Source organism: Myodes glareolus, chromosome 9, assembly GCF_982192425.1.
Source record: "Myodes glareolus chromosome 9, mMyoGla1.1, whole genome shotgun sequence".
Taxonomy (NCBI): domain Eukaryota; kingdom Metazoa; phylum Chordata; class Mammalia; order Rodentia; family Cricetidae; genus Myodes; species Myodes glareolus.
The window spans coordinates 12,407,368-12,433,590 of record NC_142034.1 but is presented as its reverse complement, the minus strand read 5'-3'; the positions used below and the strand labels follow the sequence as shown (position 1 = coordinate 12,433,590).

The 26,223-nt window shown below is 38.8% G+C and overlaps 1 protein-coding gene across 2 annotated transcripts in view; it reads right to left on the bottom strand.

Moving 5' to 3' along the window:
- The window catches only part of Abca6 (ATP binding cassette subfamily A member 6), a 70,273-nt gene extending 44,050 nt beyond the window's left edge, over positions 1–26,223 (bottom strand). The window contains exons 1-11 of one of the 2 annotated variants that reach the window (XM_048446111.3): positions 26,033–26,223; positions 24,911–25,043; positions 23,185–23,389; positions 22,061–22,219; positions 19,873–19,976; positions 18,945–19,171; positions 16,507–16,648; positions 10,787–10,972; positions 9,067–9,214; positions 6,928–7,096; positions 5,444–5,502 (exon numbers count right to left, since the gene is read on the bottom strand). In XM_048446111.3, coding sequence (XP_048302068.3) covers positions 5,444–5,502; positions 6,928–7,096; positions 9,067–9,214; positions 10,787–10,972; positions 16,507–16,648; positions 18,945–19,171; positions 19,873–19,976; positions 22,061–22,219; positions 23,185–23,389; positions 24,911–25,033 — 1,522 coding nt within the window. In that variant the 5' untranslated portion in view covers positions 25,034–25,043; positions 26,033–26,223. The remainder of the gene's footprint in view (positions 1–5,443; positions 5,503–6,927; positions 7,097–9,066; positions 9,215–10,786; positions 10,973–16,506; positions 16,649–18,944; positions 19,172–19,872; positions 19,977–22,060; positions 22,220–23,184; positions 23,390–24,910; positions 25,044–26,032) is intronic. The other variant, XM_048446110.3, reaches the window with a different exon arrangement.

The following is a 26,223-nucleotide window of genomic DNA, read 5'->3' as shown; positions in this document are numbered from 1 at the left end:
GTGGAACCCATACTCAACACTGTTTGGTTGACCAGAACCAAGACTAGGTAACCCAGAGACTTAGAGTAAAAACCAAATAATACTGGTCTGTAGGTACCAAGGTCTTTTTCCCTTCTTCCTGGCGATTCGCAGGGCCATGTGACCTCCGGCTCCCTGGAGATTCTGCACTAGCACTGGCTTGAGGAGATAGCTTAGGAAGAACCTGGCTCTCTTTGTTATGGTGATTCCACCTGTAATCAAGGTTCTAGCAGTGGGCCCATAGCCTGCCTCCCCCAGCTGATTCTGCCTGAGGCGCCGGGACCTGTAATCTTCTCCTCCTGCTGCTCCTGGATGGGAGAGGCCTTGCCCTTTTGATCCCGGTTGCCCACTGGTATAAATACCTGACTTGAGTTTAATAAAGTGCCATTTACTCTTGGTAAGTGAGCAAGGTCCTTTTTTTTGTGTGTGTCTCTTTAAACCCTCAGGAGAGTCGTCCATTCTCATGGGCCCAAGTTCGGGAAGGCGCGCGCCTGGATCGGGTATGGGTATCCACAGAAAAATGTGGGGTCTTACAGATGGCGTCCCTGGGTGGGCCTTAAAGAAGAACTGAAAAACTGCGTCTTGTCATCAATGGATCCACCACGAGAACCCCAAAAGAGGTGAGGGTCACCCCATGATCCAAAATCTGGCCAGTTTTATAGTGTGCAATTGTGCACATATGATAGGGGGTAAATAGCTTGATATATGAAGTATGGGTGCCAAAAGGTCTGATCCGGAGCTAAAGGCCAATGGGCAAATAAGCTGCTAAATTTCATAAAGAGACTAGACAACAGGATTAAGATAACACTGCACTAGAGACCGCTTAGACTAATTTAAAACTCAGTCCCTGGCTCTCATATGCAGGAAACTTTAATTTTTGCCTAAGAGCACAGACTGGGCGCAGTTAGCTCCCAGCAGGAATCCGTTCCCAAGGCAACAGTGCCGATGTAACTGATGACTAGAAAGTAAATAGCCGAGGGCCCATATAGGTGCGGGCCTCGGGCTGAGAGAGAATTAAAAATATATTTATAAGTTCTATTAAGAGTTTTTGAATAACAAAAGAACAGCTTCACAGAGCTTGTCTTTCAGGGAGACTAGAAAGCTCCCATACATGTTTGAATGCGGGTCACAGGATCGTACTGGGCCATTCACTATGGCTGAGGTTCTGCTAGGTGCACTTAGGAGCAGAGAAACAGGCTGCTGGATGGCGCAGAGAGGAGCGAAGGCAGCCGCCAGGCCCTGCCTATGAGCGGCGGGGCCATTTCAGGCAGGCCAAGGAGGGTAAAACACAGCGATGTGCCAATACACTCAGCGGCGGATGCAAACTCGTCCAGGAGGCACAGCTGCGCTAACCAGACACAAAAAGGCAGTCACAAAAGGCAATGGTGCATATGCTGGCTCCCTCGCCCAAAGTGGCCGGTGAGCGGCGGCGGGCCACAGGGACCTAGGACAGGGCACAATGCCGGTTATGGCAGCGCCTAAATAAACAGATAAAAAAGAGAATGCTAGGCGGCCAAAAAAAGGCGACAATAGCCAGGCCTTGGTGGTACAAAAAATAGTTAAAATCCGCCCGCCAAAACTCAGGTGAAAGTTTGCAGCCGGAATGGAGCAGGTCTATGTCCCGCCCCCTGCTGTGCAGCGCAGCTTCAGCAATTTTAAATGGAGACTATGATAGATTCAAAGGTTATACAGACCCAAAAGAGGTTAGCTAAATCTTGGGATGGTTTGTTGCCTAATTTCCTAAAAATCCAAACTGTGCCAGTTTGCATTTCCACCAATGATGGAGAAATTTCTCTTAAGTAAAAGTTATGAACAATATTTAATCTTAATCATGTTTAAGGGAAGATAGAGTCAAGAGTCATTTTGATTCACACTTCTCCAATGATTAAAGATGTTATATTTGAGGATTTTTTAAATGTCTTTCAGTCATTTTAAGTTTGTCTATTGAGAGTTTTCAGTTTAGGTCTGTTGCATATATTTTTATTTTATTAATTGCTGTTTGGAGGACTAATTTATGGAGTCCTTATATTTTTTATATGGATTGATAACTGACAAAGATTTCCATATCTATAGCCAGATATGTCGATCCTATTAATTATTTCTCCAAATGTTGACAGGAGGCAATGTGCACCCATAAAGATAACAATTTTTATAATTCTAACCAGTTATATAAATGCTCACATACTGGATCAGATAATAATTTTCTGCCCCTGGAAAAGTTCCAGGCAAAACTGATTCTAAAAGATGTTTTGGGGCTGACCATTCAGTCCAATTCAAAGACCTGCTATGATGATGCAGGCCAATAAAAAATAATGTTTTGAGGTTGGCTAATTCAGCCCAATATTTAGGCTGGTTACAATGGCACAGGCCAATAAAATTTGCTCCTTGAAAACAGAGACCTACAGATCTCTATATGTCCAAGATCTGCTTAGTTATAGTTTAGATCCTAAACAGCTAAGCACATTGCTCCCAGAGACTGACGAGGGGAGCCAATTTCAATGGCACATGCAGACAGGGTTTGACTCAGCTAGCATCTGACAAGGTCCAGGTCATGTACTAATGTACATGGTCCGGACTGGGTTTTGATTTGGGGAAGAGGAGCGGTTTGTGTATTTCCACAGGATGCAGAGCTCCCGATCTGGGTCCCTAAACATCTGATACAAACCATGAATTCCTCCACTCAGAGACCTGAGGACGAGGCGAGATCAAGAAATCCCACGGACACGGTGGCGGAGGTGGCGGCGAAGTTGGCAGATTCCTGAGAGATGATCCAGCGCCTGATTTTACCCCTTTCCCAGCTTTCTGTCTTGCTCTGCCTTGATCTGTCCATTTCAGCCAAGGCTGCTTGACCCCCTGAGGGGAAAACAGCTACCTTCCCTGACTGTTTGCAATGTTGGATGCTCAAGGCTAAAACCTTGCCAGATAGACAAAATTACCATACTATTCAAAGTAATTTAAATTCACAATTGGATGCTATAGTTAATCTTTACAACTGGGTATGGATTTTGACCTCTGCTGGTCGCAGGTTTAGATTTTGCTACTTTTTCTCGGACCCCAAAATACAAAATTGCTAATTGGCTCTAATTTAGTTTGACTAGTCATACCAGGGGTCCCATTTGCTGGTGCTATAGCCCTACTCAAGGGCTCTATTCTGAGCCAACGTTTCAGATATTGTGCAAGTACTGTCTCTTCCAGGTATGCTTATATGTACGTACGCTGGAGCGTCTTCATCTGGCCAATGGCTTCAGGTCCGCCACAGCCTGGCCCTAATAGGCGTTCGCCTTAAAATATCTTTCAACATAAATATGGCTGGATTCAATGTATGACTAATGAAGCAATGACGGGTTTATTGCACGGGGGGGGGGGGGGGCGGTCTCACCTAAGACAAGGGATGCGTTTGGACCTGAACACATTCCCGTAGACGGATTTAGAGTTCTGACCCAACGACCGACATGCTTAAGACAGCTGCTAGTCATCATATTTAATATATATATTTAAAGGGAGACTTGTAGGTACCAAGGTCTTTTTCCCTTCTTCCTGGCGATTCGCAGGACCATGTGACCTCCAGCTCCCTGGAGATTCTGCACTAGCACTGGCTTGAGGAGATAGCTTAGGAAGAACCTGGCTCTCTTTGTTATGGTGATTCCACCTGTAATCAAGGTTCTAGCTGTGGGCCCATAGCCTGCCTCCCCCAGCTGATTCTGCCTGAGGCGCCAGGGCCTGTAATCTTCTCCTCCTGCTCCTGGATGGGAGGAGGCCTTGCCCTTTTGATCCCAGTTGCCCACTGGTATAAATACCCGACTTGAGTTTAATAAAATGCCATTTACTCTTGGTAAGTGAGCAAGGTCCTTTTTTTGTGTATGTCTCTTTAAACCCTCAGGACAATTGTCCATTCTCATGGGCCCGAGTTCGGGAAGGCGCGCGCCTGGATCGGGTATGGGTATCCACAGAAAAATGCGGGGTCTTACACTGGTCTAAAAAAAGAAAATGAAACAATAAAATAGCTCCTAATGATAGTCTACTATATTCATAGATCAGAGAAGCTTCTTCCTTCAGCAGATGGGAGCAAATACAGATATCCACATCCAAACACTATGTAAAGAGAGAAACCTTGAAACACACCACTCTAAATGGGATATCTCCATCAAATCTTTCCCCTCAGAGCTCAGGGTGCAGGAAAGAACAGGAGGTGGAAACAGTGTAAAAGTCAGAAGGGGCAGAGGACACCAAAACAAGGCCTTCTAAATCAACTGAGCAAAAATCATATGAACTCACAGAATCTGAGACAGCAAACATATAGTCAACATGGCTCAGGTCTTTGCGTATATATTATAGCTTTCAGTTTAATATTTTTGCTTTGTTGTTGTTTTCAAGACAGGGTTTCTCTGTGGTTTTGGAGCCTGTCCTGGAACTTGCTCTTGTAGCCCAGGCTGGTCTCGAACTCATGGAGATCTGCCTGCCTCTGCCTCCTGAGTGCTGGGATTAAAGGCGTGCGCCAGCACCGCCCTCAGTTTAATATTTTTATGGGTCTCCTGAAAGTGTGAATGAGTGGGGTCTCTGATTCTTGTGCTTTCTCTTAGGACTCTTTTCTTCTGTTAGTTTGCCTTGTCCAACTTCAACGTGATGACTTTTGTTTTATCTGACTATATTTTATTTTGCTACACTTTGTTGTCATCTCTCGGAAACCTGTTCTTTTATAATGAGAAAGGAAACGGGAATGGATACAGATGGGAGGGAAATGGAGAGGGTTTGAGAGGAGAGAAGGAAAACCATATTCAGGATATAGTATATAAGAAAAGAAATCTATTTTTGATAAAATAAAAGAAGAAAGAAAATAAATGTGCCACCACACTCAGCCTAAAGAGAATTTTTTAATAAAAGCAACTATACCTCCAAAATGTAGCTGCTATGTGATAACTTGTTTAATGTTTGTTATATAAAACTATATATGTTTGAATATTTAATATTATAATATGCTTAATCATAAAATTAAAAACTGTCATAAGATACCGATTTGCTAGTTTAATTCATTGTCAAAGGTTTCATTAGTCTTGTTTTGGTTGACTAACACATCATTAATTGAACTGTGCAAATTCTGTGACTATTTAAAAATTTTATCAGATTCTAGCATTCTTCCCTGACACTACAAATACAAAAATGTGTTTGAAAGCCATTGTAAAAAAACAGAATAATGCTATATTTTTCACAGGATGATCATATTCTTGTAAACTAATAAACTCATGAAATATCTGGAAGGATCTTACAGTAAAGTCTTAATGATGATTAATGTTCAGATGGCAGAGTGAGGTTACTTGTGTTCTTACTTCTTTTTCTTGTTTTATTAGTATATTTACATTTTCATTCTGAAAGCTTCCTGGGTTTCAGTATTAATACTTAAGTCAAGGAAAGAATGGGTTTTTTTTACCTTTCAAAGCCTCCACTTTTCCAGACTTCCCTTTATATTCTTTTTTAATATTTCTTATTCTGAAATAATAAAGAGGCACTTTATATTAGCCAATACACACAGGCAAAGATAGCACAGACAGACATAACGGTGGATGTAAAAAATACTTCATAGCAAATGGCATGTGATATAACTTGACTGCTCATAACCACAAATAATTATTTTCAATTAGTTGTTTCATCTGAAAGAGAAAATAAATGAGATTCTCTAGACCCAATATCAGACTCATTTTGTCTCTGTCATTTGGCCTTAGTCTCACATTTACATTTATACAACAAATACAGCAATATGATTATTAAGGAGCAATAAATAAAAGTTAAAAGAGATTATGTCTCATCAGAAATGTTATTTAAGACCTCCTTTGTATAATGTCCATTGGCCTTACATGTCCTTTAAAGCTGGCCTTTATCAAGTTTCAAACCCAGGACATAGGCTGAGGTACTGATTTAACACGTCAAAGCTGGATCTGGCTCAGGTTCTCCCAGCATCCCTCAGTCCCTGCCAGTTACAGGGTGTGGCCTTCATACCCTGCCCTCTGCCCTGAACTCTCCAGCCCAGGGGTTGGGTTGCCCTTCCCCCAGAGGCTATTTCCTAAATAATCCAGACTTTATGTTTACCTGCCCTTTTGGACCTTGGGCTACCTGACTGCTGCACCTGGTTTCCCTGTCTCTTCTCCTCCCCCGTCTCTCCAGATGGGCCAGCTCAGTCTGGTCGGGTTCACTCTGACACCCCCAGATGTCCCAGCCTCTGACTGTGCTCTTCCCACATATTGACAATAAATGTGCTTCTGCACCAAACCTAGAAGCAGGGATGTCCTTTCCTTTCCTTTCTATTCCTTTTTCCATTCAACCTTTAATATTCATTTTAATGAAGAAACTTCTGATCTTTTCCAGATTTCAGAACTGAAAGAATCATTTGATTTGGGGGCAAACATTCTTTTGTTTTCCTGGAAATGTTCAAACTTCTGCCCTTTTACCCCATAACATTTTCTTTCTCTGCCTTTTATACATCCAATTTCTCTGCCTTAAAGGACATTCACTCAGGCCTGCAGGCATATGCCTGCAATTCCCAGCACTTGGGGCGTGGAAGAAAGAGAAATGGATATTCAAGGTCTTCTTTGATTATTAAACAGAGTGTGAGGCCAACCTGAGCTACAGAGAGATCCTGTCTCAAAAAATAAAAGCAAAAAACCCAGAAGTTTTAATACAACTCTAAAAGATAAAAGCAGGAAATCAGTCAAGATAAGACAAGGTTACACCTTATAGAGGTAATCCAAGGGAATTCCCCTTTCAAGAAGCATGAAGAGAAACTGATGATTGCAGTGGCCTGTGAATGGCTCAAAATGATGTGGATCAAGACAAGGCCTTCCCTACACACCCGCGGATAGGTTGGTTGACAGTTCTTTAGCCTTCTACTTATATTAGCACAGCTACCAATGTGTTTACCTGATGGCTTCTTTTCCCTGGTATTCAGCAGCCACAGGCTCAAAATAATCATCGGACGGGAGCTCAGGGTCTATGCCTCTCTCGATGACCTGGTGACTACTGGTCTTTTGTCGGAAACAAGATGACAAATTCAAGAAAAACAGCGGAGAATAACGGCGCTCTTCCCTATCTGATTAGTCAAGAACAACAAAATATCAGATCAGGGTAATGAATAAAGAAGCCTTGCTCAGAAAAGATGAAATGCTTTGAAATTTCAAACACCATGCAAATTTTTTTCCTTCAAACTTTCTATTCTTCAGAAGAAAACTGATAAACAATGAAACTTTAAATTAACATTGCAAAAATTAATATAATGGAACTTTCAACAGAATATAAATCAAATAATTTTTAAAAGCGTAATCTCAAAGATACCAATGAGGAGAGGTGAAATAAAATACTTTTAGAAACACAATTATTAATGGGGCACATAAAAAAATTACAGATATGTTTATAAACTTAAATAAGTTGACCATGCCAATATAATTGAACATGATACTGAAATTTGCAAATCCATTTTTAGGTACATGAATAAAGCACAACACATGCAGAGATTATTTTTCCAAGACAAATACAACAATATTGCAAATTTTTATTAATACAGAAGATATTAAATATAATTTGTTATTAAGAATCTTCATAAATAAGCCAGAAAAAAATGAACCATGGGCATACAAATAAATATTGATAAATATATATGACAACACTAGCAATTATCAAAGCGGGGGAACTATTAATTCTATTATTGAAAATACAAATAAAGTCATGTGCAGAAATGAATGTGAAGGAACTTTGGGCTTATGTGAATTCTACAATTATTGGCAAGATAAAGAAAAGTGAATGCACAATTTATATATTTGCAGGTATAAACAAAACATGAAAATGCTGAGAATAATGGCCAACAAATACTTAGTGTAATGGCCCATTAATAACCAAACCAAAGTAAGAACTAATTATTGTTTGTGCAGTTTTCTTCTGAAGTGCTTTGTAATTTTTGATTTCCTTTCTTGCATATCGCTCACTGCCCTCAGTCTCGACTTCTCTAGTCCTCTTGCTCGTTGTCCACCCGATGCGCTGACCTCACCTGTGACCAGTCCGCCTGCTGTCCACCCGACGGCGCTGACCTCACCTGTGACCAGTCCACCTGCTGTCCACCCGACGGCGCTGACCTCACCTGTGACCAGTCCGCCTGCTGTCCACCCAGACGTGCTGACCTCACCTGTGACCAGTCTTCCTGCTGTCCACCCGACGGCGCTGACCTCACCTGTGACCAGTCCGCCTGCTGTCCACCCGACGGCGCTGACCTCACCTGTGACCAGTCCGCCTGCTGTCCACCCAGACGCGCTGACCTCACCTGTGACCAGTCCGCTGCTGTCCACCCGACGGCACTGACCTCACCTGTGACCAGTCTGCCTGCTGTCCACCCAACGGCGCTGACCTCACCTGTGACCAGTCTGCCTGCTGTCTACCCGACGGCGCTGACCTCACCTGTGACCAGTCTGCCTGCTGTCCACCCAGACGCGCTGACCTCACCTGTGACCAGTCCATCTGCTGTCCACCCAGACGCACTGAACTCACCTGTGACCAGTCCGCCTGCTGTCCACCCGACGGCGCTGACCTCACCTGTGACCAGTCCGCCTGCTGTCCACCCGATGGCGCTGATCTCACCTGTGACCAGTCCACCTGCTGTCCACCCGGTGGCGCTGACCTCACCTGTGACCAGTCCGTCTGCTGTCCACCCGACGGCGCTGACCTCACCTGTGATCAGTCTGCCTGCTCCTATTCTCATGGTCTGTTTTTACATTTTCAGGTTGTTCTGATAAAAATTCTTACTAGCACTCTTTCAAAGTACTTTGAAGCATAATTTAAAAAGTAACAAGACTTAATTAATATATAATTATATTTAAAAATTGATTATATAATTATGTTAGTGTTTTACTATTAGAATAATTTTGCATAAATATTATTTACTCTATAACTACATTAATTCAGATGAGATTAGACACTTATTCTCACCTCTAAAGATATTTTAATATTATCTTAGGAAAAGCTTTTCTATGCAATCAATAACTGAAAGGTCAGAGAAATTCTATTAATACTCACAGAGCAAGATTTTGTCAAAATACAATGCCAGAACCAAGTAGAAAAGCCCATCAAAAGCCAATATGGAAAATGTCACTAGTATTGCATATGATTCTCCTGAAGGGTCAGGAAATACTACACCATTCAAGTTATACTCCAGGAAGATAATCTAAGATTCAAACAAAAGTTAAAATAAATTCCTAAACTCATAAATAAGATAACATGGCACCAATAATTATTATTTTGCAAGTTAACTTTTTAAAGAAATATTTCAATGAAGGTAGAGCACTATACAAGTAAACAAAACTGCAAGAGGGAGTCAACACTTGAAATAAATCAATATAATTCCGCATGGACCAGAATGAGCGGGGAAGAAATAGTGAGATGTCTCTATGAAACATAGCAAAATGCTGAAAGTTTCCTTTGCTTGCATTTCTAGTCAGTGCTGTGCGAGAGCTCCATAACTGCACAGTAAGTGTAGAAACTCACAACCACCTGGAACTGCACCTCCAGGTGACTGACACCCTCTTCTGGGCCCGTGTGCCCTGCACACATCCATCCAAAATAAAAATAAATAAACTTTTTCCTTCAAAGGAACCACTAAGAAAGGAGAAAAGTCAGCAATAACTTGGGAGAAAGTCTGGTATACAGCATATGTAGGAAACTGTTAGAAGTAATAAGAAAATGCAAAGAACTCCATAGAAATTCAAAGATCTGAATAGATAATTTTCAAAAGAAAAACACAAAAATATGTTACATGAAAAGCATCTAATTTTATCAAAAGCATCCAGTTTTATCAAAAGTAAAAACACAAATGAATGAGCACAATAATAAATCACATATTCATTAGAATGGCTAAAATTTAACAATAACAAGTGTTGGTGAAGACTGAGAAAAACTGGAATCTTCTAGCATCATTTTTGTTAAGTCAAAGTAACCATTTTAGAAAGTATTTCGTGACAATCATGAGTTTTAAAGTTTGTATACACTAGTCCCAATATATGACTCCCACCTATACAGAAACAGATTAAAGAATAATTGTAGTAGCTTTACCAAAAGCAAACCCAGAATTCTATTCTATTAGCAAAAATAAGATATTGTATAGGTATACAATAAGATGGTATATAGCACTATACTGTAGTTAAATACAAGACTACGCATGACACCTAATAACATAATACTGAGTAATATAGCACTGTTCTGTAGTTATATACAAGACTATGCATGACACCTAATAATATAACACTGAGTAAATAACATTAATTTTTTTAAATAAATTTTGTGTAGTGTCGCTTACATAAATTTAAATATGGATTAAACAAATAATTAAAATTCAAACCCCAAACATGGCTGGTAGCAAACAACAAGGAAGTAATTTTCATAAAATGGATGCATGTTGAATGATGGTATATTTAGAGATGTTTCACAATGAACACAGTTCATAAGTACACTGATCAACTATATGAATTTTGTTGTACTATGTACTTACATATTGAAATATTTTTAAAATTAATTTACAATTTAAAAAATAAAAAAATGTCTTAAAACAGGTTTACACAGAAGTTTTAATAATCTAGCAGTTTTTATTTCAGATTTTTATTTAATGGCAATTTTTTATGATGTAGCAAATTTAGCAGGAAAGTTAATCTTGTAAAAGCTCTTGGTTAAGGACAGAGTGGACGAGAAAGGGGTGTTGAGTGTTAATTCCTCTCAAAGCAACAGCAATAATATATGTTTTTACCTTAGCCATCCCAGAGGTGAAGGCAAAAGGGCTGCAAATGCTCAGAATCCATTCCAGAGAAGTGGGGAGTTGTTTGTTAAGTACAGTGAACCCCACACACCCCCAAAGGAGGGTAAAGAGAAACACAATCAGATTGGTGAGGATAGCTTTCTGAAACAAAACAGCCACCAGGAAGGCTACAGCTATCTGGAAGAGAAAAGACATTAACTGTTGTGAGTCACAAAGCCTTTGAGGACCATCCACAAAGCCAGTCTCACCGCTCATACGAGGTATTTTCAAGGAGAAAGGAAGAGGAGTGTGAAGCTGTACCAATTGCGCTCTGCCCTCTCTTAAAAAATAAAATCCTTTCGTGTCCTAGCCATTTGTTAGGCATTTCTTTCTACAGAAGAGATAGGGAAAGTTGAATGATAATCCATGAAAAGGGTAGAAACACAATGTTGGGGGATTAAGCAAAGCTAAATTACTGTACTGAGGAAAATTATCCATCTACACAACTTCTGTAGATAACATCCTAGAAGATGAGAAAATACAGAAAGTGCTGTTCAGAGAAGGATGGGGAGGGAGATGGGAAGGAGAAAAGGTGAGAAAATAAAGAAAAACTCAAGGGGCTGGGAAGGATGCTATGTGGAAAATGTCAAGAATAAATCAAGCAGCAGAGGATATCTGCCTCTATGGAAACATTACAGCAAATCCCACTAATTTGCTTAATAATATGTGTTAATAATTATAATAAGCACTATTCAAATCATATGTGACACTTTTTTAAATCCTTGAGGAATTTAAGAGTTAAAAAAAAAATGAGCTCTTCTTTCTCAATGTTCCCCTAAATCCAATACTCCACTCTCAACCCCAGCTCTGCAGCAGAACACATTCGGCAACTGTGGCTGCCTCCCACGCACACACACCACATGATAGACAAATCATCATCCAAACTAACAACAAGTGGAAGAAAATATTCAAATTAAGAAAATCAAGAACAAAAAGTGGGACATAGCAATATATACCAAGGAAATCCACAAAATCATAAGAACATACTTTAAAAATCTGTACTCCACCAAATTGGAAAATCTAAACAAAACGGATAATTTTCTTGATAGATACCACTTACCAAAGTTAATTAAGATCAGATAAATAATATAAGAATACCTATAATTCCTAAAGAAATAGAAGCAGCCTTTAAGAGTCTCCCAACCAAAAGAAGCACAAAGCTGCATGGTTTTACCATAGAATTCTATCAGAACTTCAAAAAAGAGTTAATGCCAATACTTCTCAAATTATTCCACAAATAGAAACAGAAAGAACATTGTCAAATTCATTTTATGAGGCCACAATCACCTTGATATCCAAACCACATGAAGACTCAATAAAGAAAGAGAATTACAAATTAATTTCCCTCATAAACATTAATGCAAAAATACTCAATAAAATATTTGCAAACCTAATCCAAGAGCACATCAAAAAATCATCCACTATAATCAAGTAGGCATCATCTCAGAGATGATGGAATGGTTCAATATACAAAATTCAGTAATTGTAATCCACCATATAAATAAACTGAAAGAAAAAGAACTACATGGTCATCTCATTAGATACAGAAAAGGCTTCTGGCAAAATCCAGCAGCACTTCATGATATAATGTTCTGGAGGGATTAGGGATACAAAAGACATAACTAAATATAATAAAGGCAATTTACAGTAAGCCTATAGCCAACATCCACTTAAATGAAGAGAAACTAAAAAAAAAAACATTAAAATAGGAACAAGACAAGGTTGTTCATTCTCTCCATATCTATTCAGTATAGTACTTGAAATCTTAACTAAAGCAATAAGAAAACTGAAAGATACCAAGGAGATACAAATTGGAAAGGAAGAGTCAGAGTATTATTATTTGCAGATGATATGACAGTGTACATAAGTGAACCTAAAAATTCTGCCAGAAACTCCCATAAATTGTAAACACTTTTAGAAGTATCTGGATACAAGATTAATTCCAAAAATAGCTCTCCTATATACAAATGATAAATGGACTGATAAAGAAATTAGGGAAACAACACCTTTCAAAACAGCCTCAATTAATACAGACTATTTTGGGTAACTCTAACCAAGCAAGTGAAAGACTTATATGATAAAAACTTCACGTCTGAAGAAAAATACTGAAGATATCAGAAGATGGAAAGATCTCCTACGCTCATGGGTCAGTAAGATTAATAGAGTAAAAATGGTCTTCCTACCAAAAGCAATGTATAGATTCAATGAAATCCCATCAAAATTCCAAAACAATTCTTTTCAGACCTGAAAGAACAATACTCAACGTTATATGGAAAGCAAAAAACACAGGATAGCTAAAATAACCCTGAACACTAAAATAACTGCTGAGGGTCTCACCCTCCCTAATTTCAAGCGGTAATACAGAGATGGAGTGATAAAAACCACATGGTATTGGCATAGAAACAGACAAGTTGATCAATGGAATCTAATTGAATACCCAAAGATAAATCCAAACACATATGAACACCTGATTTTTGATAAAGAAGCCAGAAATACGACAGGGGGTAGGGGTAGGTGAAGAGGGTATGGTGCTGGACAAACTGGGTATCTGCATGCAGAAGACTGCAAATAGTGCTATACTTATCACCCTGCATAAAACTCAAGTCCACATGGATCAAAGGCTTCAACATAAAACCAGATACACAGAACCTGATAGAGGAGAAAGTGAGGGTATAGCCTTGAATGCGGCGGCACAGTAGATGATGTTCTCAACAGAACACTGATAGTGACACTAGATCAACAATTAATCAATGGGACCTCATGAGACTAAAAAGCAAGGCAAAGGACACCATCAATCATACAAAGCAGCGGCCTACAGAATAGGTAAATATTTTCATCAACTCCACAATCAACAGAGGATTGATATACAAAAAAATATAAAGAATTAAAGAAAATGCTTATCAAAAAATAATCCAGTAAAAAATAGAGTACAGATATAAACAGAGAATTCTCAATAGAGGAGTCTCAAATGGTTGAGAAACACTTAAGGAAATTTTCAACACCCTTAGCCATCAGGGAAATCAAAACTGCATTGAGAGTCCAACTTACCCCTGTCAGAAGGGTTAAGATCAACAACACAAGTGACAGCTTATGCTGGCAAGGACGTGGACCAAGAGGAACATTTCACCATTGCTAGAGGGTCTGCAAACTTATACAGTCACTATGGAACTCAATACAGTCATTCCTCCAAAAATTTGGATTTGAGTTATCTAAAGACCTAGTTATCCCAACTGCACTTGGGCATTACCCAAGGGAAGCTCCATTCTACCACTAGGACAATTGTTTGATTATATTCATTGCAGTTTTATTCTTAATAGTCAGAAACTGGAAATAACTGAAATGTTCCTTAACAGAAGTATAGAAAAAGAAAATGTGTGTTTACTCAGCTGCTAAAAAAAAAAAAATGAGATCATGAAATTTTCAGGCAAATGGATGGAACTAGGAAAAAAGCATCCTAGTAAGGTAACACAGACCCAAAAAGATAAGTACTGTATGTATTCCTTTATAAGTGGTTATTAGCCATTAAGTAAACCAGACTACAATCCATAGATCCAAAGAGGTGTGGGGATATGCATGGATCTACCTAGGAGGGGGAAATAGAGCAGATTTTATGTGCAGACTGGAGGCAAGTGTGGACAGGAACTAGGGTATAAGGGAGGGTGGAGGCAGAAGCTGCAGACAGATGCCTGGAACTGCAGGGCATTTGAGGGATGGGAAGCCTAGTACAGTCGAAACTTCCTGGAATGGATGAAGGTGATTCTAATGTTGTTTCCTAGTAATGGGGGATATGAGTCTCAACTGGCAATCTCTTGTAACCTGGTGAGGCTTCCAGTGATGGGACTGAGTTGTTGGCTAAGAGGTGGGGGTACCATGGAAACCCCCAAACAACCAGCTGGGGCTCAGACAAGGGGGTGCATTCTGCAAACTGACAACAGGGTTCCATTGCTGAAAACAATACCCACACAACTCACTGAAAATAGAGAAATCAAGCTGGTGCCTATATGGAGCCTTCAACCCTATGTTCTAGTCACTTTGGTGTAAGAATATACTCTGCAGGCTACCAAAAAAGAAACGTGGACACCAACCCAGCTACAAAAATATGCTAGGGAAATGGTGGCAAAGAACTTGCGGTAGTAGCCAACCTACATCCGATTTGACTTAAGGCCCACTTCATGAGACAGAACCCATATCCAACACTGCTTTGGTAACCAAGAAGCAGAGATCAGGTAGCCCAAGGACCTAGTGCAAAAGAAAACATTATTGGTCTAAAAATTTATTCAATAAAATGACTCTTAATGATACTCTGCTATACTCATAGATCAGTGCCTTATCCAGTTACGATCAGAGAAGCTTCCTCCTGCAGCAGATGGGAGTGGGTGCAGAGACTCACAGCCAGACATTACTCACAGAAAGTTTAAATGACAGGTCTCCATCAAATCCCTCCCCTCAGAGCTTAGGGAATCCCCTGGAAGGGGAGGCTGAAAAATTGTAAGAGTCGGAGGGAATGAAAGACACCAGGAGAACAAGGCCCTCTAAATCAACTAAGCAAGGTACACATGAGTTTAGAGACTGAAGCAGCAAGCTGAGGACCTACATGGGTTTGTACCAGGTCCTCTGCATATACATGATAGCCTTTAGCTTAGTATTTTATGGGAGTCCTAGGTGTGAGAATAAGTGTGTCTCTGATGCATGTGCCTGTTCTTGGGAGTCTTTTCCTCTTGTTGGGTTGCCATGCTCAAATTTGATATAATATTTTTGTTTCATCTTATTGTATTTTAATTTATCATGTTTAGTTGTTATCTCTTAGAAGCCAGTTATTTTCTAACAGGAGACAGAAATGGAGTGGATCTGGAGAGGTGGGGTGGTGGGGAGAACTGAGAGAAGGGAAGGGAAACTATAATCAGGATATATTCTAGAGAAAAGAATCTATTTTGATAAAAGAAAAAATAGAAGGAAGAAAATGTCCCTTGCTTGTGTCTAATTCTTGTTAGAGATACACAAGGCGATAGAAGAAGCACCTCAGTGAAGCTTGAGGCTTCCCAGAGGCCTTCACCCCCTCCATGAGAGAGCTACTCTAATGATCACAGTCAAACCAGTCACAGACTAGCTGTACACCAGCCCTCCCTCCTTCTGCTTTTCCCCTCCCTTTTTCTTACTTTAACTCTGGGTATTAATGTATTATCTTCACTTCCATCTACTGAAGATGCAACATAAAGTTGAAGATTTACCTCCATGAGACCACTGTTGGTCACCATGACAAAATAAAAGGCAAACTTGAGCTAGATATTTTTTACTCATTAAAGGCAATTAAAATATTCACAGTTAAAATCCTGAAATACCTCAACTAAAAGATTTTATAAAAAAACATTTTTGATGCACCGTCTCATTATGGATGCACAAAACTTCTTAGAAAGAAAGAGACCCAATAAACTTGGATTTACATTATTTTGTAATAACTATTGAAATTTTCTCAAGCAAACACATGTATCCACGTGCTCAGGCACAGATGCACACACACACACACACACACACACACACACACACACACACGCACGCATACCACATCACACCTGACATGGAAAAGTGCCTTCCTAACCTCCTAGGAAATTAAAGTTTGCTACTCACCGCTATGATCCAATGTGTAAAAGGTGATAATAAATGTATACACTTACCAAAGATAATCCATATAAGAAAAAGAGTGTAAATATGACAGGGAAACCAGTCATCACTATAATTTGGGCAGATGTAATGATAACAGCAATGAATATGGAAATAATGAAGATGAAGCCAACGTAGATTAAGCCCCAGGACAGCCTAAACAAAGACAAAAGGCATTTAAATTATTTAGCCTTTTAAATACATATTTTTACATCTACAAAATCATCATTATAACTCTCCATCTTTTCCCCTAAAAATCTTTTGGCAAACATCCTGCTTATGAATCTGATGCATTCTGATTGCCTTTACCACACAATAATGGGAGGTGTCAAATATTATTATGGCATCAACCAATGGGAAAGAATGCCACAACCAATTAAGTGGCTATAAACCAAAGTATGGCCTTGCTGGTACCTGAAGGCCAGGGTTCCTTCCATATGCATCTATTGCACAAATACTATGAACATTGTATAAACTGTATAGTTTATGTTGTGTAGATACATGTAACTTGCTTTTATCAATCAACATTAACTATTACATATAGAGTTTATTAATTTCATTGTATTAATATAGTCTAGTGTTCTTCTGACCTTAGATAAATGTTAGAAATATCAGCATTTTTGAAAAGTGTAACATATTCTGTGAATTTATTTCTTTTTTAATTTATTTTTATTGAGCTCTACATTTTTCTCTGCTCCCCTCCCTGCCTCTCCTCTCCCCTTCAACCCTCCTCCAAGGTTCCCATGCTATCAATTTACTCAGAAGATCTTGCCTTTTCTATTTTCCATGTAGATTAGATCTGTGTATGCCTCTCTTAGTGTCCTCATTGTTGTCTAAGTTCTCTGGGATTGTAATTTGTGGACTGGTTTTCTTTGCTTTATGTTTAAAACCACTTATGAGTAAGTACATGTGATAATTGTCTTTCTGTGTCTGGGTTACCTCACTCAAAATAATGCTTTCTAGCTCCTGAAAATGACTTGACATCAGAATGTTTAGTCTCTCTTCAGTCTGACATCAGCATTACTGTCATCTCCCTAATATGAGATGACCTTAGGCATTCTACCTCAGGACTTGCCTTGGACTTAAAGGACCCATTCTATAGAAGTCTACTCTCTCCTCTCCTCCCTCCTAACAGATTTGCATGACAGGCTATACGCTCAGTTCTTTATCATTACCAATGCTGCCATACAAAATTTCCTCACTTCTTAAAGACCTGGTTTCCTTCTTGTTTATGCCCTAATCCATATACATTAGAACTAAGATTATCTTTGTTGGTAAACATATTCTACATGGAAAGAAAGATTTCTAGACAATAATTTTACTTCAGGGAACACATAACTAGATTGTTCAATCAATAATTATCATCCAATCCATTTACTTTTACCATTCCACACCCATAGTTTCTGGTGTGTTTTTGTGAAGGGCTTTATTGTTCCTGTATGCTTTAAGTGGTACTTGTTCGAGTTTTCATTAGCTTTGGATTATCGAGAAGGATCTTAGTGCTTGTCTAGACATTACAGGTAAGCCAGAAACTCAACATCTTCCAGCCTCCACCTACCCAGAGCTGAGATTATACACCTGCATGGCCATGCCCAACCAAGTGCTTTCTTGATTTGAGTATTATATAGATTATTAACCTCTAAGAATCAATATCAAAACACATCATGTTTCCTCTGAGCACATAATTTTTCTGATGATATGTATTTTATTACTGATACCAACCTCTGCTATGTTTCAGCAGAGTTGAGACATTATGTTATTTGGATTTCTATCTGTTGAAACTCATCCACTGTTTTCCTAGGTCTGTATTTCTATGGAAGTGGTCACCTTTATTATGTCACAAATACATAAAGAGATACATCCCTGTATATATACAAACATATACATATATTTCAAAATGACTATAAAGTGTTTGTGGGGTGAGGTAAGGTATGAACATTAATATGTAGCTCAAATGCTGCTATTAAGTCAATCCTAAACACCAGTCTATGTTATGTCCTGGTCATAATGCTCCACTTAATACAGCATTTACTTACTTCAAAACATCCCTGGCTAGCCAAGCCCATGAGCACAACAGACCCTTTACAAGACTGTTGTCTTCACATAAGGAAGTGTGGAGATGTCACCTCACAACTAGGATCGATCAGGCAGAACTGCCATTCTGCACTACTGGGGCCTGGTTCTGACATTTGTCATCTACCGGACACTAGATAACTCACTTATCCTCATTAACAGACTCAACAATGGTGTCCCTATCTTAGAGGCTGCATAGGAAAAAGCCAGAATTAAGAGCATGGTCCATGAGTTACGGTTATTATCTTCCATGGAATATTTAACAAAGACTAAATCTGGTAGAGCAAAAGAGCAAGTAGCTCCACATATCAAAGTTAAACCACGAAATTATAACGCAAAAATAACACTTGCACTGTTCTATGATTTCTTTAGGACTCACCAGAATGCCGAGTCTTGTAGACCCATCATTTTCATCAGTTCCTTAGACTTTTTCCTCTCATTGGTAACATTACGTGATATAAAATATACAAATGAGGAGAAATAAAGCAAGCAGAATAAAATAAAAAACTCATATTGAAAAGTATCTTTAGTAATGAAAGGTAATGTCTTCATGTTTATGGCATTAACGGACATCAACTTCTCCATCACAGAACGGTTTGTTGTGATCTAGAAAGAGACAGAAGCAGACAGAAATTAAAGGGCATCAGTCGACAAAACAGGGACAGGTGTGGGAGATCACACTCATGTCGTTTTCCAGGCTTCATGCTGTGGTCTAGTAACACAGAGTGTCACTGTGAGGCAAAACTGGGTGTGTTGTTTTGCAGGTTTCTGTGAACCATTTTGGAGCTGGAAGTGTTAAACCAAGCGGTCCCTTCCTTGTCTAAAAATCTGAGTTTACATACTTGCTCGTTTGACTGTGCCCCTCTACACTGCATTTGGAGACTTCATCCTCGCTGGAAGATGAGAGGTAGGATCTTTGGGGAAGTAAGTAAGCCATGGGGCCCCGCCCTCACGGACAGATGTGTGACTCATCAAAGGGTTGGCCAGTGTTTCTAATGTGCAATTCGCCCTTTTGCTCTCCCACCGAGTAAGAACAGAGTGCTCTTCTTCTCTTTGACCTTTCATCCCTTCTGCCTTGTGAAAACTCCTAGACAGTGACAGCGGAGAAATGAGCTTTTCGAGACCTAATCATATACAGGCCACACTTGAGAACTGTGAAAAATACCTATGCTCTTCATAAATTACCCAGCCTTGGGGGGTCAGTTATTGCAGGCCAAAGGAACTGTGACATTCATCTTTCACTAGAAATTTTGATGCCTCTGAAATGAATTATCGTAGCCACTAAAACTTTTCAACGACACACTCACTTCTATGATAGCAGCATTGATGGCGGTTTGTAAAGGCACAAATCCTCTTTTCCAGTATCTGGACAATGAGCATGAAACATCACCTTGCAGATCCCAGCAATGAGCTGTAAGCACAAGGAAAAATAGAACCATCATGATGGGATAAACGCAGATGGGGAATAAGGAACCAAACCCTAAGAGAAAACAATTGAAACTCCACTAGTCAGAATTCTAACCTCAGAGCGGTGCGAACCTGTAATCGTGGCAACCAAGAGGCTAAAGCAGGAGAACAGTAGATTTCTAGGCCAGCGTAGGCTGTATGGTGTGATCCTGTCTGAAAACAAGCAAGCGAACAAACCAACAAGGTAGTTCTGAGAAGAGGCAAACATGGTAAGATGAAGGGAATATGGTTTAGAAAAAAAGCTGCTTGTCGCTAACACACCACAAGAGTAGAGAGAGAAGCAATCCCCAGCTTCCTGAGACATGACAAACAAGGTTTTAGGGTTTCTATATTAAAGCTACACACACACACACACACACACACACACACACACACACACACACACACACAGACTCTCTCTCTCTCTCTCTCTCTCTCTCTCTCTCTCTCTCTCTCTCTCTTCTGTGTCTAATAGCTTGGAACTTTCCTAAAGTAGGATGTGTGTGCATGAGAAGAAACTTATCCCAAATAACCTGCACTCAATTATCATTGTAAAATTCAGATCTCCAGGTAGGAAGTGGAGGTGCCAACAAGACACAGTGTTTGAAATCTTGTGACAAGCTACTGCACGGACATGTAACGAGGAAGACAAAGGACCACAGCCTTTCCTGGGGGAGGAACAGAAAACGAGGTGCACTACCTATACTCTGGAAGTCTCGGGAATTTTCTTCCCAACGTTTTCCCGTGGCCTCTCCTGCGCCGGAGCGGAAGAATATGTTTTTCACTCCGTACTTGAGTGTCTCTAGATAACCCTTTGGCTGCTACAAGTGACAAGATCCACATATCTATGACAATTTTACTTACAATGGCTACTTTTCCCTTGGTCCTAACCTACTTAGAAAGTGATTTCATCCTAGAGGGGTCTCTGAGCCACCATAAATCTCTAAAGTAGCTCTATTGTGTTTATTATCATGTTTGTATATCCTTTTTTAACCTCCTATCCCGGAAAAGAATGATTTTTTTTTTAATTCTTTGGCTTTTTGAGACATGGTTTCTCTGTAGCTTTGGAGCCTGTCCTGGAACTTGCTCTGTAGACCAGACTGGCCTTGAACTCACAGAGATCTACCTGTCTCTCTCTCCCAAGTACTGGGAATAAAGGCATGTGCTACCACCACCCGGCAAAAGGATTCCTACAAACAAGCTCCATGGTTTCTATTCGCTGTGCTCTTCAGGAACTCAGTGAAGAAGACGCAGCCCGCACTACGCATTGACTAGTAGTGAAGAACTGATTCTAGAGGCTACGCCAATTTTATGGCCTCAAGTGTCTTTTAACCCACAAGCCTACCTCCTTTTCAGTGTCTCCACTATCATCTAAGTAGCCAGCAGGTTTCATTGCATCCTCCCTGAACTTCTTGCAACTTGAATCCTCTGGGCTGAATCAGGAGCTCTCTCTTCATTTGGACAACTCTCTACATGCTTCCCTGTTTGAAGTACTTCCATGACTAGCCAATGGCCTAGGTTTGCAAGATACCACACAGGACCCAGCCCTCATACAACTGCAAAACCATTCTCCTCGCACGTCACATTGGCTTTTCATGCTCTTCTTCCAGCTGTTATAAAGTACTCTCATACGCTCTCACCCTAATGAAACTTAGTATCTTCAGCTCCTCACACTTGCTGTTCCCTTGGTCTTGTTTAAAAAGTTACTTCTCTTATCCAACAATCAAGAATCTTGGATCCAATTACCAGAAGTTCTTGCCCTTACCACTAGCTATTCAACGCTTGTCTCTCCTAATCAATGGCTGCTGTATCCAGCATTAAAATCTGATCATTCCTTAGAACTGTGAGCTCAACAGATGTATGCTGAATTATTCTGCAGTGCTGTGAAATAAACCTCTACAATATAATATATAATATAATATAACAGTAACAATCAAATATTAGTCTGTTTTCTCCTACGAAACTGAAAGTATCTGGTGCCCAACCCTACCTGTTTCCCTTGTTGTAAACACAAAGACTGTCACAAGAATATTTTAAATGAAAAGTCACCTAATAAATCTTCTTTCAAAAATGGATATCCATATGATAGAAATACTTCTAACTTGTAAGAGAAGGTGTCATTAAATATGATTCCAAGAGCATGGGGAATATTCTTCAGAAGCATATCATCCAAGTATTTCTTACTTGGCAGCCCAATGATTCTCGTTCCTGTGAGGGACAAGGTGAAAACAGATATACTGGGTTGTACAATATTTCACCAAAACCAAATGCGATATTAGACTGAGCCATGTTTTTATAGACATTCCCACTTAAACTAAACAAACTAAAAGGCAACCTAGAAAACATTATTTTACTGTTTCAAATCACAGAAAACAATCGTGCGTGCAAATTACAGGTTTTAATAAGCCAGGTGGTAGATGGGGGACAAAGCCCATCTTGCTGTTTGTTGAGGGTAAGAACAACCTACTGTTGTTGTCGTCACTATACCCTGAGCTTCCCAGAATTCCTCCTGAAGCAAAACCAACTGACAGAACTTTTCTCTCAGCAGAAACAAAATAACAGACTCTAAATAAGCAGAAATGTCATGAGTTAGAAGTCCGATATCAAATAACAAATAGCCAGACTACACTCAGGTTGCTCACAGATGAAATATGTGTTTTCCTAGTCTTGGTTACAAAACGGGCCCTATTTAAACTCAAAACCTTCAAAGGTTTTACATTCTACACTGTACATAAGAAAGAATATCACCTTCAGATTACACATCATTAATTCTCATACTTATGAACTTATTAAATAACCATGACTTAATTACTTATATTTTTAACAAGCTACAAATCTCAACAATTGGATATCTATGCTAAAAACATATACATACCTCAATAACTACATTTCTCAAGATGCTAATTTTCAATTTGCATTTTTAAAGCTTCAACTTACGGAGGCCTACAAACATAGGTTCATGTTTTGATAGGCCCCTATCAAGTTGAAAGAAGTTTAAGATATTGTTGTAAAAGAAAAACAAAAACCTAAGAAGACTATATGCTATCCTTATGCTTGAACTTATTAGAATGATGTTTTACTGTAGCTTCAAACTAACATGTACACATCTTATTAAAAATTATGAATCGATAAAACCAATAAGGCTAAGTATTTCTTCCCACTGGCTTATTTACCTTTCATAGAGGGAGAAAAGGTTGTTCTATTCATTATCTGTTGGGTTATGTTAGAGACTGGTGTATAAAGAACCATGATAGAAGATCCATTAAATTCATCTAAACTTCCAAGATCCTGAGGTGGGACTTCAGGGAGCTGCATATTTTCTTTGAAATATGAAAGCAGAGCCATATACAGTCCTATAATAATTGGGATGCTCCATTCCTATAAAAAATTTAAGAGAAAAAATAATAAGGCTAGATATATTTCTCGTCAAGTTGGTAAATACCAAAGAACTTTGAAGACAAGTTAAATTTTTCCATATAATATAATTTCTCATTGCTATATACTCTTCTGAGAAAAAAATTAAGTAAAGACAAATTCTGAGTTAGTGGCAATATGGATCACTCTCTGATCTAAAGCTTTGTATTAAATCATGAATGATTTCAGTGGTCATCTGGAAACGATGGGATACCTAACTTTGAAATTTTTCATTGCCTGGAAAATCAATTTTAGACATCAGGCACAAAGTGGTAAATCACAATGTTTCTTGCTAGTTGTCATATTTTATTAGAAACTAAACAGAATAAGTAGAAACTGAGTGGCAGATACTCTCTAGTGAGTCACCAATAGCAATAATTTCCTCCTTGATATAATGCTAGAACATACTTTTTTCAAGCAATTGAGAATTCTTTAATGCCCAACAACACCTTCCTCTACTCTGACTGCCATATAGGGGGAAAATGAACCAGCAACCACAAAGCACTCTCAGAACAAAGTAGAAAGAGAAAATACAGTTGAGTTTTTGCATAAACAGCCATTTCAGCTTACCAATGCAAGAACTGATCTGGACAAATCACTTATGTCCTTATCTTTGGGATTTACTTCTAGATACTGACAACTCCTATTCACTTATTTAAAGTGACCACACTGAGTTAATGTAGTATGAAGCAATTTGAAAACTGCAGGTTTTAAGTAGAACACACTCTTAACATACGAGTGCAAGAGGAAACAGGTGTTTGAGCATTTATGGAAAGTGAGCAGAGAGAGCACATGTCACAGTTAGGCCTGGTTGGTAGATCCCTACCCAGTCTACTATACTCTCTGTCTCAATTCTTTTTCTTTGTCCTATAGGTACTTCAGCAGAGGTTACCAGGGTCTGAGGAGACAGCAGAGTCTCTAGACGAAGGAGCCTAGGTGCCTGGATAAACAGAAATAGCCTTATTCCCACTCAACCTGCTTCTCTTCTGCTACTGACTGTATTGAAGACTGAAAACTGGACGCTTGCCACGCATTAAGCCACCGGAACTTGCGCTGTTCACCACTACTCAAACAATCTGCTTTGCACAAACCAACAATGGTGTTCTTTTGTAATCCTTGAACATAATCTTTATGTAGAAAATAAAAGGTTTTAATATAAAGCAATAAAATTAAAATTTCTCAATTTATACTTACCAATCTATATTATGTTTGGGCTCCCAATGTAGGATATGTGATCATGTAATGCTTGTTACAATCATCATACAATTAAATTTTTATTTTATCTTTTTAAAAATGTTCTAATTTTAGTCTTCGTAATTCTATGGCATTGGTCGCAGACCTTTATGAGTTTCTCAATTAAAAAATATAGCTGTAAATAACAACCTTAAAAGTAACAAATCTAGTCTGCTAAGTATAATGCAATCTCTGAAATAATTGGTCACGGAAAGGAGAATTCCAAGGAAAGGGTGAAGTATCTGTACATACCAAGAAGCTCTCTCTTTTCCCTCTCCATTTTTTGAGCAGATTCTTGTGCAGAAGGGCGCAGGTTTGCTGATACACACTTATCTCCTTCATGTTCACCTGTTCGCTAGGTGAACAAACATACATGAGCCAAAACCTAAGGATCATTGAAGAACGTTTCGTGACTGTATTTCTGATTCACATATCTACTACATTTAATAACTGTCATGAAATGTTGTAAGATATTGTTGCAACAATTTGTGGTGAATTTTTTTAATTCAAACACATTCGCTTTAAGGTATTTGGAGGAATGGGTGATGGTGGGATGTCACGCTCTTACAATAAAACTGAACATTCTAACTGGAAAAAAAATGTATCACTATGGTGCAGAACATAGAGAATTATAAAACAGAATTTGATTATGTGAATGAAGTAATTCAGTTAGTTTCATTCCATTAACACTTGTCTTTGTTCCTTGCATTTTTGTAAAAAAATTTCATAACTAAACAAATCAACAACAAAATTCTGATTTTTTAAACCCACCTGAATGATAAGTTACATTCATTATACACAATCCCAATGAAATATGTTTGGAATACTTACCTTCAGATTGAAATAAAATACATTTTAACTGAATAACTTTTATCAAAAGGAATATACTTTAGGGTAATAATCCAGACTGAAAATTACTTAATTCTGACACAAGGAGAATAAGACTTCCCTCAATTTTGTGATTATAGATGCCACTCTATAACTCTGAGAGCAAAGTACAAACTAAACGTTTTTTAAAGAAAAGAATAAAAGAAACTGAATGAAGGAATAATTTTGCCCAGAAATTTTTCAAATAAATAAATTTTAAAACTTTTTCAGTTTTTATAGTCTTTAAATTTATTCTTTTCTAACTTTACATAATAAAACTTTGTGCAGTTTTTTCCTTGGCTAGAATGGAAACAAGCTAGAGGTTCTACTGTTGTATCCATAAAATGAAATCTGGCTGGGGGAAAAATTAAGGATTAGCTCTTAAAATTATTTCAAAATATTTAAGTTCCTAGAAACATCTGAAAAATAGATTGATCTTAGCAGAGCACAAAAATAATATTTGTTTTACTTGGCAGAGCACAAAATATAATGCTAAACTTTACTTACTGTTGGGGAATGTTTACGTTCCTTGGAAGCAGTCACACGGTCCTCTTTTTTTCTAGTACGCCAGCTAAAACATTATCCCTGGTTCCTTATATATTCCTTAAGTAAGTGGTTACTCTCGGTCGTTCTTACTCAATCTGGTCTGAAAAGGGATGTGGTCAATTCGAGCTGCACATGACGAATTTGTTTTGTTT